Source organism: Neomonachus schauinslandi, chromosome 2 (assembly GCF_002201575.2).
Source record: "Neomonachus schauinslandi chromosome 2, ASM220157v2, whole genome shotgun sequence".
Lineage (NCBI taxonomy): Eukaryota > Metazoa > Chordata > Mammalia > Carnivora > Phocidae > Neomonachus > Neomonachus schauinslandi.
Window position 1 is genome coordinate 138,435,221 of NC_058404.1, and position 16,420 is coordinate 138,451,640.

Here is a 16,420-nt window from a genome sequence, read left to right on the forward strand (position 1 = left end):
ACGCTTCTCCTCAAGGAGCTAGATTTATTCACACACAACTAGAGGATGTTGCCCCAAGGAATGTAACTGTGGAATATAAACAGTGTTAAACACCTCAGAGGAGAAAGGAATTGGTTCTATAAATTCAAGGAAGGCTTCAGAGAGGTGGTGGCATAGGAGATGAGCGTCCAAAAATTTTTTTCAGTTTGTGCTCATGCATGCAGAGCTCCCCTTCAACTTGCCCACTTTCAAGTAAACGCACTAAGTATTTGGGGTGGGTCACCACACCCCCATAAAGAATGGGTTGTTGCCATGAAAGACGCATACCTTAGCCTCCTCACTCCCATCCAGTGGAGACCATCCACTGTTGCCCATTTTAGTGGATGGACATTAGTATCACAAGGACATGAAATCATCATTGGTTGTTGCAGACAGGATAAACAGATTCCTTTGCACCCTTGTCTAGACTTGGGCAAAGTAGGTGCCCTGAAAATTCCACATAAATATTTTTTTGGAATGTTATGTCCCCATGACTTATTTGGCTTAATTAGACTGGTCATTTTGTATCCATTTTTTTATGTGACCAAGAGAACCAATAGCTGACAAATTTACTGACCCAGAGAGAAACTTCGGGGAAAAAGCTAATACCAACTGGACACAGGCTCCAGCAAGCCACAATGTTAATTTTGCTATTTCTGAATGATGCAATCACCACTGCAGATTTAGAAGCATCTTAAAAACCTTCTAATTCATTAAAATCTTTGGAGACTTGATGTGTTTAAACTCTCAACATCATGTAAGCTGCCTTTCATAATGGAAATTTAATAGAGACAAGAGAAAACCTGTGTGTAGCTTCTCTGGATATTCTTCCTGAAAGCTCAGTTTTGTGAGTAGAATTAAAAAAAAAAAAGTGTGGGAATATTTTCTTGCCTTCTAGAATGATCCTTTAAAACATTAGTCAGGACATGTATATCCTCTTAATCCTCCAGTGGCCTCTTAGACAAAAAAAAACCAAAAACAAAACTGAAGTTCTTTCTGGGGTTTACCAGACCAGTACCTAATCTGCCTTCGCTTCCTGTCTCTCTTCCCCTCATTCATAGTGGCCCAGCCACACTGGCCTTCTTGCTGAGCCTTGAACTTACCACGCACGTTCCCAAAGGCTAGGGCTTTCGCGCTGCTCTTTCTCTGTCAGAATCACTCTTGCTCAGAGCCTTTTTCTTATTTCAGTCAGATTGCTGCTGAAATCTGCTCAAATGCTACCTCCTCAGAGAGCCCTTTCCTGGTCACTCTATTGAGAATAAAATTCCTATTGATTGCCGTACCCCACTCTGCCATGTGTTTCTGCAAGCATATGTCACTCTCTGGCATTATTATACATGATCTTCTATTTTTATGCTAGTTCTCCTCTTTCTCTCGAATGCCATCTCTGAGAGGACTGGTGCTTGGTACATACTGGTATTCAATAGCTATTCCGTGAGTGAACGAAGAAACTTACATTTCTGTCGCCTAGAAGAGATAGTGTTAAAAAGGCTGAAGCTTGGGGCGCGTAGGTGGCTCAGTCGTTAAGCGTCTGCATTCCTCTCAGGTCATGATCCCAGGGTCCTGGGATCGAGCCCCGCATCGGCTTCCCTGCTCAGCAGGGAGCGTGCTTCTCCCTCTCCCACTCTCCCTGCTTGTGTTCCCTCTCTCTCTCTGTGTGTCTTTCTGTCAAATAAATAAATAAAATCTTTAAAAAACCCCAAAAAAACAAAAGGCTGAAACTTTGTGGTGGAATCCACGGGTGGTATAAGACAGAGGTGATGTGAATGGTTGTAGAAAATGCACAGAACTTGACATCAGAAGATCTGGGTCTTTCTTGATTAGGCATTTGACTTTGGATAGGTCTGAGTGTCAATTTCCTCTGACCAAATGGATTAGACTGAAGTTGATAAGATCAAAGAAAAGTGGTAAGTTCTCATAAGTCTTAAAATCTTAGTATAGGGCGCCTGGGTGGCTCAGTCATTAAGCGTCTAACTTCGGCTCAGGTCATGATCCCAGGGCCCTGGGATCGAGTCCCACATCGGGCTCCCTCCTCGGGGGGAAGCCTGCTTCTCCCTCTCCCGCTCCCGCTGCTTGTGTTCCTGCTCTCGCTATCTCTGTCTCTGTCAAATAAATAAATAAAATCTTTAAAAAAAAAAAATCTTACTATAATTATGGCCATCTCTGTGGGTCAATATTTAAATACTACAAAAGCAAAACCAGCTATTCAAATTAAAATTCACCATTTTCAGAGCTAGAAAAACTCTCCTAAGCATCTAATGAACACCCAATCAGTTTTAAAAGGAAAACTTAAATGCAATGAAAAAAAATGTGTTGGAAGGCTATTATAAAACAACAAAATATAATATTTCCGTATGTGCATACACACAAATGCAATTATAAGCATTGCTTTCTTGTCTCTTAAATTTCAGTCTTTATAAAATTAGCTAGGATTTTCATATTGGTTCTTCCTCTGAGGAATAAGTATATAAGCTAATCTCAGGTGGTTACAAATTTTAATTTCATAGTATCCCCAGCCATCCCTTAGATAAAATCTTTATGAGTCATTTTCTATAGATAAAAGAAAACAGTAAAATCCCACTTCAAATTAGGCTGCTTAAATTCCCTTTTTCTAATAAGGAAATCCTTGCTGTTGCATGATAAGTACTAAAAAGCATTAGTGGAAAGCTAAATTTCTAAGAGATTTATTTAAGATAAAACAAAGACTTTAAATATTAGTATTCGAATAAATAAACGAGGGCTGGATTTTATAGTTCATTGACATACTCTTTCAGGTGAGGGCCTATTTTGATATGTTAACCTTATTTATTTATTCTTTTACTCAATATTATTGCCATGTTATTGCGATAGCCCATGTGCATAATGAAACTCTTAAAATGTGAACCTTGAGGCTCAGGTATAATTTGTGTGTCTGTTTACTTCAGGGAGGTGAAGGGCAGTTTTATTAAAATAATACCTGTATGTATTGGAGATGAAGAGTACATGCTAAATAACGCCTGTGGACAGAAACCAACTGTTTGTTTTGCAGGGCAGGATGTCAGTCATGTACACTGCCCCCATTCAGTGAGCGAGTCTTCCTGTTGCTCCAGACTTCTCGCCCATCTCTGTTCTGTGCACAGTTGGTTCATTGAATAGAGTCTCAGAGAAGTGGAGGGGCCTATTCTGAAAAGATGGATGAGGGTAGCACCAACTTATTCCCCGAGGAGAGTTCCTGATCCTCGTTCAGGGCCAAGCTCAGATATCAGCCTCCTAATGACATCTTCCCCAGTGGTCTTTTCCCTAATGTTCCAAAAGTATATGTTTTTTGGCCCTCTGCATAATCTTCTACTCTATCATGTATCACATGAAATAATATTAATCGCATATGTGTAAGTATTCCCAACACTCTGAGTTTCTCCTAGGCAGCTCTGTATCTGTAAGCCTAGCACAGAGCCTGGCCAGTGGTGGGTGCTGACTGTGTCTTTTCAGGACAAATAAGTTCATTCAGGTGCTATTCACAGCTGATCTGCGGGAGAAGGATTCAAAGTGTCCATAGTCTGGCCAAAGTTGAGAAGAGGTGATCCTGGCTTTTTCTATGGAATGTCAGAATGTAGAGGATGCAGACATTGTGTATCATGGTTTTTAAAGATGGATCAGAATTTTAAGACTCCCTTTCTCTCAACAATGGTCCCTTTCCCAAACTCTCAATTTTGCTATACTTTTCTTTTTATGATGGAACTTAAAGTGCACCAGGGTCGATCACTTCCCCTTTCTCTCTCCTCTTCCTAATGAATGCCGCCATTGGTTAGAAAATTATTTGTCTGCTTGCTCTGAGCTTTACATTTGTTGTAATGGTCTATGCTAGCCATTCCTCTCATCTTCTAGGTGTCATGGGCATAGAGGTGTGTGCATGGAACTTTCTCCATTGTAACTAGATTTATACCTGGTTCTGCAAAAGAATAAATGAGAGTGTCAGTGGTGTGTATGTGTGTGTGTGTGTGTGTGTGTTTGTGTGTGTGTGAGAAAGGAAGGGTGGAGGTATAGACAGAAGGTTGGAGAAGTTAGAGGGACACATAAAGAAGAACATGAGTTTTATGGTCTCTGAAAATGTCTTTGACATTGTCTTCCAGGTTGACTTTGGATTTGCTAAGAAAATAGGATCTGGACAGAAAACATGGACATTCTGTGGAACTCCAGAGTATGTAGCTCCTGAAGTCATTCTCAACAAAGGACATGACTTCAGTGTGGATTTTTGGTCTCTGGGAATTCTAGTGTATGAGCTCCTAACCGGCAAGTAAGTACCTTCAAGTTCACAGAAGTATTAAAATAATTTACTAATGATAAAAAATATATAATTTAAGAGTTTAATTTTTAGAAATGTTTTTGATTAAGTGTGATGACTTTTCCCCTTTGTATATTTTACATATAGCATGCTTTGCTGGTTTGTAACATGGAGAAAACATTCCAGAAGGTACAGGAAAGAAGTACAGAATTGCTTTGGTTTACCTAAAATGGCAAGGCCTGTTATTATAGATAACATGTTAACTGTGTGAAGGTTTGGTAATTCCATTGTAAGAATAAGGAGACGAATTGAGGCTGTGGGCTGTTATTATTTCCTCTCATATATATTTTTTGTAATGGAGAAAATTGTAATCATGTTCCGATTAAATCCATTAAACAATGAAACTAAATTTAGCTGCATTCTTCCATCTTCCCAATGAATCATTAACCAGAAAACTTAAGAGAAAGGAACATTGCTGGATTTAAATTTTAATCTCCTTGTCAATCGTCTTGTAGAGGTGCTAATGAACAGAGACCAGACACAGCAGGAGGTTTAGCAGTTCAAATTGAATTGTCGCCCCTGGAGGGATTAAAGGGCTATATTAATGAATCCAGGATCCCAAATATTCATCATGCACGCATGCATACACATACGTGCACATGCATTTACACCCACACATGCATATACACATACATAGGCTCTATGTAATATTACCTCACATTGTAAAGCACTTTACAGTTTACAGAGCTCTTACATGTGTATTCTCTAATTTTTATGAATTTGTGTGGAAGTTAAAGAAGGAATTTTTTTTATTTTATGACTTAAATGTTATGGATTAGACAGCCAGAACAGAGAGCTACCTGCTACCTGCTTAAGGTCAGGGATTCGATCCCAGATCTTCTAACCCTAAATATGACACACTTTCCATTACACACCTATGCCTTATAACGTACGCATTTTTAATGTAATGCATGGACATCCCCACAGGATACAGTTCAGTTTTTCTCCCTCTGTTTTTCATCAACTGTTTTGATCATCCTTACAAACCTTTGTAAGCAAATATTCTCAGTCTTACTTTCAGAGCAGATTTGCTTATGGAATGGCATATGAAATACTGAAATGAGCCCTTTGATGGGGATTCAAGTCTCAACACATACTTAAAAAGAGTTTCATAAAACCTGGAACTTTTATACTGCAAATTTCTAATGTTAGATTGATTACCTGTGGCTGTATATTCTACTTCTTTGTCCACGTGCATTGAGCAAACAGATATGAAAGATTATTTTATATTATCTGTATTCATTTTCAAATAGTCATTGCTTAAGATTTTGATGGATAGAAGAGAAAATTCTCCAGACTGTCCTTCAGAGAGAAAGATGTTTACTGTCTTGGGACACAAGGAGTTCTGTTTCAAGAATGTGTTCCTCATCCCTGTGAAATTTGTCAGCTGCATTTGTAAGAAATACATGATGGTTCGTGTGGTAGCTAGGGAATATAGAACTCAGTCTTTATCAGCTGGAATAAGCTTCTACAAGGAATAAGGAAATAAAGTGAGGGAATAAGGAAAGGGGATCCCCAATAACTTGGAGTTGTTAAAGTGGCTTTGAACTGTCAAGAACTTGAGAAATTGTTCTTATAAAGGTTTTCAGGGTAGGGCATGAAAAAAGTTAATTTTAAATGCCCTGAACTCTAGAGAGTCAGGAGGTAAAGGAAAATGAGAAAAAGAACTAAAACACAGCACAACACAACAAACACAACATAACTGTAAATACAAAAGTATTGAAAATAGAGCAATGCTTTTTGTTTCATACCTCATTTTCTTTTTTTATTTTTTCGTATCTTATTTTCTTTACAAGCAAGACATAGATTGTTGCACCAACCTTATTTCATGTTTATTCCTGAGAGTGGGAACTCACTAGCAAAAGGTCTCAAGCATGGCCAAGATATAGCAGAGTAGTTCATGAAAGTCATCTTCAAATTAAGTGACACAATAGAATAAAGTATTTTTAATAGCAAAGCATGTGAGTTAAAACGTTATCCAAATTCAGTGGTCAATTCCCAATGCTTTCTTACTCACCCTAGCAATGCTTCCCTTGAAGTACTCTCTTCACATGCCTTCTAGGACCTCCCTTTCTCTCATTTATTTGGCTCCATCTTTGTCTTCATTGCTGAATCCTTCTTATCCTCCTGACCTCTCCACATTGGGCCACTTTAGTCCTTGATCTCTTTTCTATCTACTCACTCCTTGGCAGATATCAAGTTCATGGCCAGAAATCCTATCTGATGACACCCCACAATCACACCTCCAGCTCTCTTTCCTGAATGCCAGCCTCACAAATTCAGCTGCCTGCATAGCATCTCTGTTTGGACATTTAAAACCTAACTCCCATTTGGACATTTCATAACATGCTCTGGACCTCTGGACCCCCACTTTTGGCCCCCACTCCAGCCTTTCTTCTCTTAGTAAGCAATAGCTCCATTCCATAAGTCAAAACACTTCAGCATCATTCTTGAATCTTTTCTTTCTCCTACACACCACATTCACAACATTGGCAAATCCTATTGGCTTTACCATCTAAATAGATCCAGAATCCAACCACATCTCACCACCTTCACTTCTACCATCATAGTTCAGGCCACCAGGCCTTCCTTCCCCCATTGCTAGCACTGTCAAAGGTCATTTTTGACACATTTTTTCTTAAAAAGCTTACTCTGACTGCTGTAAACTCCGCCATCTGACTCAGAGTACATTCCTAGGCCATTAGCATCACCCACTAGCTTCGCATGATATGACCCTCATTGCTTCTACCCCTCTTCTGCTTCCTTACTCATTCCCCCAGCAACCCAGCCCTCCTCACCGTTGGCAGAGCAGCCCATGCCACTCCTGACTCATGGCCTTTGTACCTGCTGTCTCTGAATCTTTTGCTTACAGATAACAGTGCGGCTCATTCCCCCCTTCTCTTCATTGATACCACTGCTCAATTGTCAACTTATGAAAGAGGCTTTTCCCATCTACCGGGTTTAAGAAGATCACACCTCTCTCCATTACTCTGTCCCCTCCTTGATTTTTCTTTTTAGTGATTATCACCAACTGAAAAATCACCTGTATGTGTACGTGTGTCATTTGTTAAGTGATATGAAATCAATGAAATTATTTTCTAGCATATATCCAGATTTTTTAATACAATGACTAATGAGAAAGGAGGAGGGAGGAAGGGAAGAAAAGGTAAGAAAGTCAGTTGTAAATGTGTCTGACACGTTGGTCCTAGTGTCCTATTTTGGCTTTTCTCCAGCCCTCCCTTTTCTGGGATTGACCAAATGATGACCTACAATTTGATTCTCAAAGGAATTGAAAAAATAGATTTTCCCAGAAAGATCACAAGACGACCTGAGGATTTGATTCGGAGACTTTGCAGGTGAGAATGAAAATTAAAATCCCTACTTCTTGGGGAATGTGTGAAGTCTTCTCATTTCTGTGTCCACACAATTTAAAATTAGGTATGCATTTACTTTTTGTACTTTTCTATGTAGCTAAATTATATTTAAAGGAAATCATTTCTTCACTAGGAGTTTGAGTTTACTTCATGTTACAGAATCACAGTACCTACTTACAGTTTAAAAGAGATCTACAGTTATCAGTCAGCTTATCTTTGGGAATCATCTTTATCTGTATTAAGGCAAAAGAACATTAGTTTAATAAGGGAGTAATTAATTAACAACCTTGTTATTTTGAGAGAAAACCAGTGGCGGTGACAAAGTGTCACTCCTTGCCCTCTGTCAGTCTTCATTTTAAAAAACAGTACCTCTCTGGCCTTACTTTAAATTATTCCTAATTTCTATTTACCCTTAAAAATAATATATTGGAGAACAGAAGACTTCTGGAATTTGTGTTTAAACTTTGCTTTGTCACTGTTTTCTTTTCTTTTTTCTTTTTTTGCACATTTGAACTGTTTTTTAAAGCATTAGCATTTAGTAAATTTAGAACATGAAACCTAGTTGTGGGTTGCCAACAGAAATCTCTGCGTGTTTCTAAGATTCCAGCTCAGATGTAAATGATTCTTTAAAGATTTCCCTGTTTTTTCTCAGCAAAGTTGGTAAGATAACATCCTTATTCATAGCTCATTTAAAGCACCGATGTGTGTGTGTGTGTGTGTGTGTGTGTGTGTGTGTTTGTATACTGGAGAGGGGCATGTGTTTTTCATTTCCCTGTACTCAGCTGCTTGGCCTATGAATATTGTTGAATAATGAATGAATAAATACATAAAGAAAAAATGTTAAATTTTAATTTAAAATTCACCAAAGCATAATTATTATAAATTGCCCTTCAAAAATTTTTATTTTAGGCAAAATCCAACAGAAAGACTTGGAAATCTGAAGAATGGAATCAATGACATTAAGAAACACAGGTACATAGCTATTGCTTGGCCCAGAAAATAATAGAAATTTTTAGAAAAATGTAATCTTGAAGCTTTTGTTGTAGGTCACAAGAGTCGCTTTACAGATGCTCAATTTTTCCTTTTTGGTGTTTTATTTTTAATTTGTGTTTTACTAGGTACAGTTACAATAATCAGTCTCAAGGTGATTTCTCTAATGCTGAAAATTCACATCAAGAATGGATGAAATTCTAAAACAAGTGACAAAATCACATCTTTAAGTTATAGCAACTTAGCTTTTTATACACTGCTATTTTTATTTTTATGTTTATTTTTTAAGTAGGTTCCACACTGGGTGTGGAGCTCAATGAATGTCTCCAAGATCAAGACCTGAGCTGGGATCAAGGGTTGGATGCTTAACCCACTGAGCCACCCAGGAGCCCCTTATTATTTTTTAAAAATATCAGCTTGGATTCTATAGAGAAATTAAGTTCTAATTTTGACCTTTGATTTGTGATTAAAGTACGATATAGTCACTGTTGTCAACATTAAAGAGAAATCAATTGTTAAATAGTATTATATTTCAGTTTTAGTTAATAGTATATATTTATTTTAAATACAATTTCCTTTGACTAGCTCTCCAAATTTTGAAGCCTAGTATTGTATTTTACATTTGGGATAAAGTACATTGATTTCCACAAAACCTCAAACACTATTTCAGCCTTATACAATAATCTAACATGCATCTTTGCACTTCTGTGGATTTCTGAAGCTAGCCTTCAGAACCAGTAATAACTTCCATGAATTATCCTCTTTGATTTGGTTTATATATGTAGAGTTCAAGCCTTTCAGATTTTTAAAACAACTGATGCCTAGCTAAATCCTGCAATCCTCAAAATGTTTTAATTTTGCTTACGATATACAAAAAATATCACCAACTGATAGTACTATTGATAACAGAAAAACTAAATTGGAGAATTTCATCATTGACAACCTGTGAACACACTGAAGTGTTTATGTTCAGAAATGAAAACACGTCTCAGTATTTCATTCCTATCTGGGTATTTTTTCCTGAAGAATTAGAGGCACAGAACACAGTGTGGAAATAAAGGGAGAAAAGCTTCTGAATAGAAACACTATTCATTTTGCTTAACAGTAATGGTGCAGCTTCAAAAAAAAAAAAAAAATTCCCCAGGCTGCCAACCCTGCTCTATCTATTCATGAACTCACTTGAAATAAAGCCATGTATTCAACATTGTAAATTCATATTGGGCTTTGCCTTAAGGGTGTGTTAGGAGGGAGGGAGGATGAAAGAGACAGACTCAGCTGTGCATTTTATAGACATGAAAATGCCTATAGTATTTTTATTATTCTTTTTCATCCTTTGGATTGCCTTCAGTATAAAGCTCATTATTTGTCTTAGATTCCAATTCATCTTTCTTTCTCCATGCGGTTATTACAATTTCTTTTCTCATTATAAAATGACACATAAACACACTATTCATATTGAGCAAACAAGTGTCCCATCAATTAAAGTCATCCCTCCAATGTATTGTCCTCCTTTTGCTCATTAAGGAAGTGTCTTCACGTTTTGCTCCCAGGTGGTCAGGGTTAACAGGCTCTGGTTTTATCTTTTCTTTCTTATTTACCTGAGGCTCATTTAAATGTAGCTGTCAAATTGTGATTGGGTGCGCATGCAAACTGAAGCTAAAGGATTTTCTCACCTCAGCATGGTAGTGAAGAATTTTGAATTTCCTTCCCTGTAGGGATTAATTGGCCCACTCTTCTTAACAGGCGGGATGTTCTTGGCCACGTAAGGGTAGATTTGAAGTGCAGTGCATGGGGTAGAGTTCAGTAATAAGATGGACCAAATTTACACAGTGCGTTTCAGTGAGCCCAGAGAGCTCAAAGACATTATTTCATCTGATTTACCTAGTGTTTCTTAAAATATAAAGCTGGCGGGGGGGTGGTGGTTAGGAACCTGCTTTTAAGTAGGAATGCTCTAAAACCTTCCATAAGTCTTCAAGGCTTATAGTTTCTCTACTCTGTGTACTCTTGGAATTAAAAAGAAAATCTTTCTGAAATTTGCCATCAGATTTTCTCACTCTTCTCTAAAGTAAAATGTATGCTTTTTTCTCAGAGAACCCTTCATTTTAACTTTGTATTTAAAAACAATGCAGTTTAACATGACATATTGTTATGTTTGTCCATTCTGAGTTAAATCATCTTTTTTTTTTTTAAAGATTTTATTTATTTATTTGAGAGAGAGAGAATGAGAGACAGAGAGCATGAGAGGGAGGAGGGTCAGAGGGAGAAGCAGACTCCCTGCCAAGCAGGGAGCCCGATGCGGGACTCGATTCCGGGACTCCAGGATCATGACCTGAGCCGAAGGCAGTCGCTTAACCAACTGAGCCACCCAGGCACCCCTCTGAGTTAAATCATCTTAACTAAACATAATCAGAGCTCCTCCCTCCCCTATTTCTGAGCTAACATATGAACTAGGCATCAATCATGTCTCCCAACACCTATCTGAAAAGAGGGATAATATATTTGTAGGGTGCAATTAAATCTTTCCTGCTAGATAGAGGAATAATTTGTTTCAAGTGCCTTAATGTTACCTGTAATATTTCTAGCTGCTAAAATTACTTTCCAGAATAGCTTCTACCAGTCTTCTAAAAATGAAGAAGCAGTTTATGTGCCATTGCTGCTAATATTTCTTTGGTGAATATTTTTTACACATGAATGCATGCTGGCACTTGTGTTACTTAAAATGTGGTTAGTGTCAAAAGGCCAAGTGTTAAGTGAATGGCCACTCATGTTAAGTAAATATTGCCGTAAGTCAAATTGTAGCAAGTACTCAGCAAGAAATGTATAGGCTCTTTGATTCAGTAGGGTAACAGTAATGATTTTTATTAATGTTTATGGAGTAGCTTCTGGGTAGAGAGCACTATAAAATATGTTAAAAGAAATTGTGGCAGTATTTGGTGGCAAAAGAAAAGAATCCACATGACTGTGCACCTAGAAATCCCTAAAAATGAAGCTTCAGTCTATGCCAAGAAGCTGATGGGTAGATCAAGGAGAGGACTCTTTGGCTTTGTAGCAAGGACAGGGGAAGCCTTACAGCTAGGGTTGCTGTCTGACTTTCACTCTTTGATTAGTGTCTCAGCAGCTTATACTAAAATGGCCCCTTGGGTTAAGAATGGCACCTGAAATGGAATGTACTAGAGCCTTCCCTCTGTTTATAGTACTTTTACTCTTGCCAAGCTTAGACTTGGAATGGGGAATCCAGTCAAGGACTGAATGAAAACCAACTCCAGCGGTGAGAAGAGATTAGAAAAGGTGGAAGAGCATCATTTTTGGCGGGGCTGACAGACAGGAGTGTGACAGCCACCCAAATTCCCCAGCCCTCAGCCTCACACCTCTACCACCACCCTGCCTCCTTACAGCCCCCTCTGGTCATGCTCCACATAGCAGCCAGAATTATCTTTTGGAAGGGTGCTTAGATTCCATCATTTCCTTAGAACTTTCTAATGGCTTCCCATTAAGCATAAAATCCTGATTCCGTACTGTGTTCTACAAGACCTGCACGGTCTGGCCTCTAGCCAGTTTTCAGATACCCTGGAGCACACCAGCGTCCTATGGAAATAGCAGTGGGAAACGAGGGAAAGCACCCAAGTTGGTAGGATAACATGTCCTGGAAGCCAAGTGAAAAAAGTATTTCAGGAAGTGTGAGTAATGAATGGTGGCAAATTCTCCTAGGTGAAGTAATACAAAAACTGAGAATTGAGGAGATTCACAGGAGTGGAGGGGGTGGGTGCTGATTGTAGTGTGGCCAGGAGAAAATGGGTAAGTAGAGTGATTGGATAACTTCCAAAGAGTTTTCCTCCTGTGGGAGGAGAGAAACAAAGTGAAAGCTGGATGGGAGCTCAGGTCAAGGGAGGGTGTTTTGTGGTTGGAAGAAATAAAATGTCTCCAAACTGATGGGGATGATCTAGCAGGTGGGCATTGATGATTCAATAGAGGGGAGAATGACAGGAGCATGCCTTTGAATAGAGGAGGCCACAGGATCAAGTACACAGTGCAGGAGCTGAGCTGACCTTCCCTAGAAGCAAAGGCAGTGAACTCATGGTGCACGAGAAAAGGGATCCACAGATGTGAACAGACAGGCAGGTAGACTGGCGGAAGCTTGTGACAGCTCAGTTTTCTCAGTGAAATAGTAAGTCAGGTCATCATTCAGGGAGTGAGGACGGGGGGAGTTTCTGGAAGTTTGAGGAGAGAGGACAAAGTATGAATTATGAGTCTAAGGGAGCGTGACAGTGAGTGGGACAACAGGGAAATCTAGACCAATTGCTGGGCAGCATGAACTACCCCCTTGAGGTTAGTGGGCATGGATCTAACGTGAGACCAGACAACCAGCATGGTTATGCATTCCCCCCCCCCCCCCCGCCCCTTGCAGCTGCACTATAGCGGGCAGGGAGAGGGCAACAAAACGGACTGACAGATAACTCGATGGCTGATAGTTTATCAGATAAGTAATATTCTTCTGTACTGTTTCTACTTCTCAGATGGTTAAATGGTTTTAATTGGGAGGGACTGAAAGCACGGAACCTTCCATCACCTTTACAGAGAGAGGTATGGTATCTGCTATATTACTTTCTTAATTTTTTTCTAGTTTTTGTTTTCATAAACAGAATAGGGGTGTGTACCACATTTTAGATTTTTTTAATACTTTTTAAAAATTAGGTGAAAATGTCATAGCAATTTGTGATTATGGGGACTAAACAGTATTTCTTGTTTGATGGAGATCAGCTCAGTTCTCAGGAACCAATTACATATAAATCTAAGTCCCCAGGTAGTCAATGTTGGTCAGGCTAACAGAGGGCTCTAGAAGTAAAATATGAATCATACTGTGATTTAAAATTTTCTGGTTAGCCACAGGTAAAATGAAACAGGTGAAATTAATTTTAATTATTACAATATATCAAAAATTGTCATTTTGATATGCGATCAACATAAAATATTAATGAGATGTCACATTTATTTTTCCATACTGTTTTTGAAATCCCAAATGTGGATTTTACAGCAGTCCCAATTTGGACTAGCCACCTTTGGGGTGCTCAGTCACCACCTGTGGCTGGTTGGACAGCATAGCTCGAGAGGAAACAGAACATCTGCTAACTTAGGGTGGGGAAGGGTGGGGGCGCGGAGAATGACTCAGGAATGATCTCAGTCAACACCCTATAGACTCTATGCTGTGTTCTCCTTAAAGGAATTTTAAAACCATTTTTAGATTGCCATCTCAGTTCTTTCATTGTATGTTTAAATTGTGGAGGATGTGATTTCCACTATGTTGTAAATATTGACATTTTAAAGTAAAACGTTACTCCTTTAAATATATGTAATGTAATCTAAATACCAGTGAGACTGGATGCCCATTAGTCATTTAAAATCTACAGACAGCAATATTACATAATTCCTTTTCCTCTCTGAATTTATATTTTTATATTTCCATCTCATTTTCCCTAAAAAGTTTCATCTTATGTAAAAATATTTTTATGCCTGCTAGTATTTGATTATTCTTTAAATGGCTTTCAACTATAGTTTTCTAAATTTTAAAATTCCTGTGACAAACAGGAATTTCTGTAACAACACACATATTTCTTCTGGATTCAGTTGTAATTACATTTTTATAACATGGAGTATCAAACAACGGAAATATGTTGCGAACGTTTAAAGCAAATATTTAACAAATATTTCTTGAGAAGAAATTACTTATGTACTGGGGGAGAAATGTTACTTATTAAAAAAAATGGGATCAGGCTCCACATCAATTCTATTCGTTTTTAAAATTATATGGCTCTTAAGTGCTGAGAATTGTGTTCACATAAATAAGTAACTGAGAGTGGAGGGTTTTATAATAGCAATGTCACTTTGAATGCCTTCTGAGTGATCTCCCCACTCTTCCAAAAAACACATTATGATTTATCATAAATAGTATTTTTACTGATCTTTCAGCTGAGAATTCAGTCAGGTACTTTTAAAATTTGTTTGAAAGCAAAGAATTGAAAACCACCTGCTTTGTAAAATAGTTTAATTCCAGAATCATTTCACTCTTTCAACAGGGACAATAATATTTTGAATTGACCTTTTGTTTGGCATTCTGGAAACTTTATATGGGTCAATTAACCATATAGAAATTCAAGGTTGGTGAGAAATTTTTATAAAGTGGAAAAAGGATTTAAAAGTGGCAAATTTTGACTTTTATCAAAGATTTTATTTATTAATTTGAGAGAGAGAGCAAGCACACAGGAGCAAGGAGAGGGAGAAGCAGATTCCCTGCTGAGCAGGGAGCCTGATGCGGGGCTCCATCCCAGGACCCAGGGATCATGACCTGAGCTGAAGGCAGATGCTTAACCGACTGAGCCACCCTGGTGCCCCAAATTTAGATTTTTTTTAAATATTTACTTTTAAAATGTTTTTCAATCTGAAAAAAAAAAAATAGATGCCATTTCTGTCACCTTTTCTTTTGGACATACTTCCTCAAGCCAGGTAGCTTCTGTTGAATGTAATGCAGTGACTGGATCCATTTGGACTAAAGGGGAGATCTCAGAGGCTGAGAGTGTGACTCAAAAATGATAGTTGGTCATCTTGTCCCCTTACATGTAACTTACCAGTGGTTGCACTATAAAAGCAGTGTTCAGATATAAAAAGCATTACCCGTATATAACATGCTTAGTCAGCATTATCCTCACCTTTGGTTTAATTCCTCCTCTATTAGCTCAGTGGACCCACAGACCACAGCTACTTCGACAAGTATCCCCCTGAAAAAGGAGTGCCTCCAGATGAGCTGTCAGGCTGGGATAAAGACTTTTGACAGAAGAAAAGATGATTATTGCCTCTACATCCAGAAGAGGACTATAAGGACCAATAATCCAATAGTGATCATTTCTCTCTTTGGAGGAGTATTATGTCTTTGGGGAGACCATTAAGGAAGAGAACTCCCTGCCCATGAGCTGGGTGGACAGTGCGAATATGAAGGTGGTTCTGAGTTATAAGGTCTCATTTAGATGCTCTGAATTTTTCATGTATTCTATTCTTTGCTCTTCTCAAATGTTGGAGGCAATTCTCTTCCCCTCGCCATAGTCAGAATAATTTTTGTTGAGGGGGCATAATTTTCTCTGCAATCTATTGCTCCATCCCAATCATACATGTCTCCTTTGAGTCTTAATAAGTTTTAAAAAGTGTCTTGCCTTTGAGCAACTAAGTCATGCACATGGAAGGAAGAACATGGGTGAACTCTGGAAGACTTCCCCTACTCTCAACAATTCCATGTAAGCATTATGGCATCTCAAACCCATGGTTTGCAGAAATCTTCGTAGTGGATAGAAGCTCTTGATTTTCACCTGCATTCAACCTAGAAACATATTAACATGCATCTGATACTAGTCTGGGGAAAGGCAAGTTTAGGTATTAGCCAATGGTACCACTTCCTAGCATAAATGAGTTAATTCACCCAGCCAGTAATTATATTCCATTGGGGAACTTTGAAAAAATAAAGCAAAAAATATTTTTGTTCTCCTGTGACCAGCTGTGATACCTCAGAGACTTTTCAAAAGCCTTTTTAAAGGTAGTTAAAATGTGTGGTCAAGTGATGGACATTTGGTAGGGTTTTATCTTATATACTAAATATTTTCACAAGGTAGAAAACACGCAGGCACAAAATTGTGAAGGCTTTTCCTTCCGATTAAATATGGAAGAGAATAATTTC

The 16,420-nt window shown here is 38.3% G+C and overlaps 1 protein-coding gene across 1 annotated transcript in view; it reads left to right on the forward strand.

Moving 5' to 3' along the window:
• The window catches only part of PRKG2 (protein kinase cGMP-dependent 2), a 104,649-nt gene extending 89,112 nt beyond the window's left edge, over positions 1 to 15,537 (forward strand). The window contains exons 15-19 of the mRNA XM_021702362.1: positions 4,128 to 4,291; positions 7,573 to 7,695; positions 8,623 to 8,685; positions 13,218 to 13,284; positions 15,431 to 15,537. Coding sequence (XP_021558037.1) covers positions 4,128 to 4,291; positions 7,573 to 7,695; positions 8,623 to 8,685; positions 13,218 to 13,284; positions 15,431 to 15,526 — 513 coding nt within the window. The 3' untranslated portion in view covers positions 15,527 to 15,537. The remainder of the gene's footprint in view (positions 1 to 4,127; positions 4,292 to 7,572; positions 7,696 to 8,622; positions 8,686 to 13,217; positions 13,285 to 15,430) is intronic.
• The last annotated feature ends 883 nt before the right edge of the window (positions 15,538 to 16,420 follow it).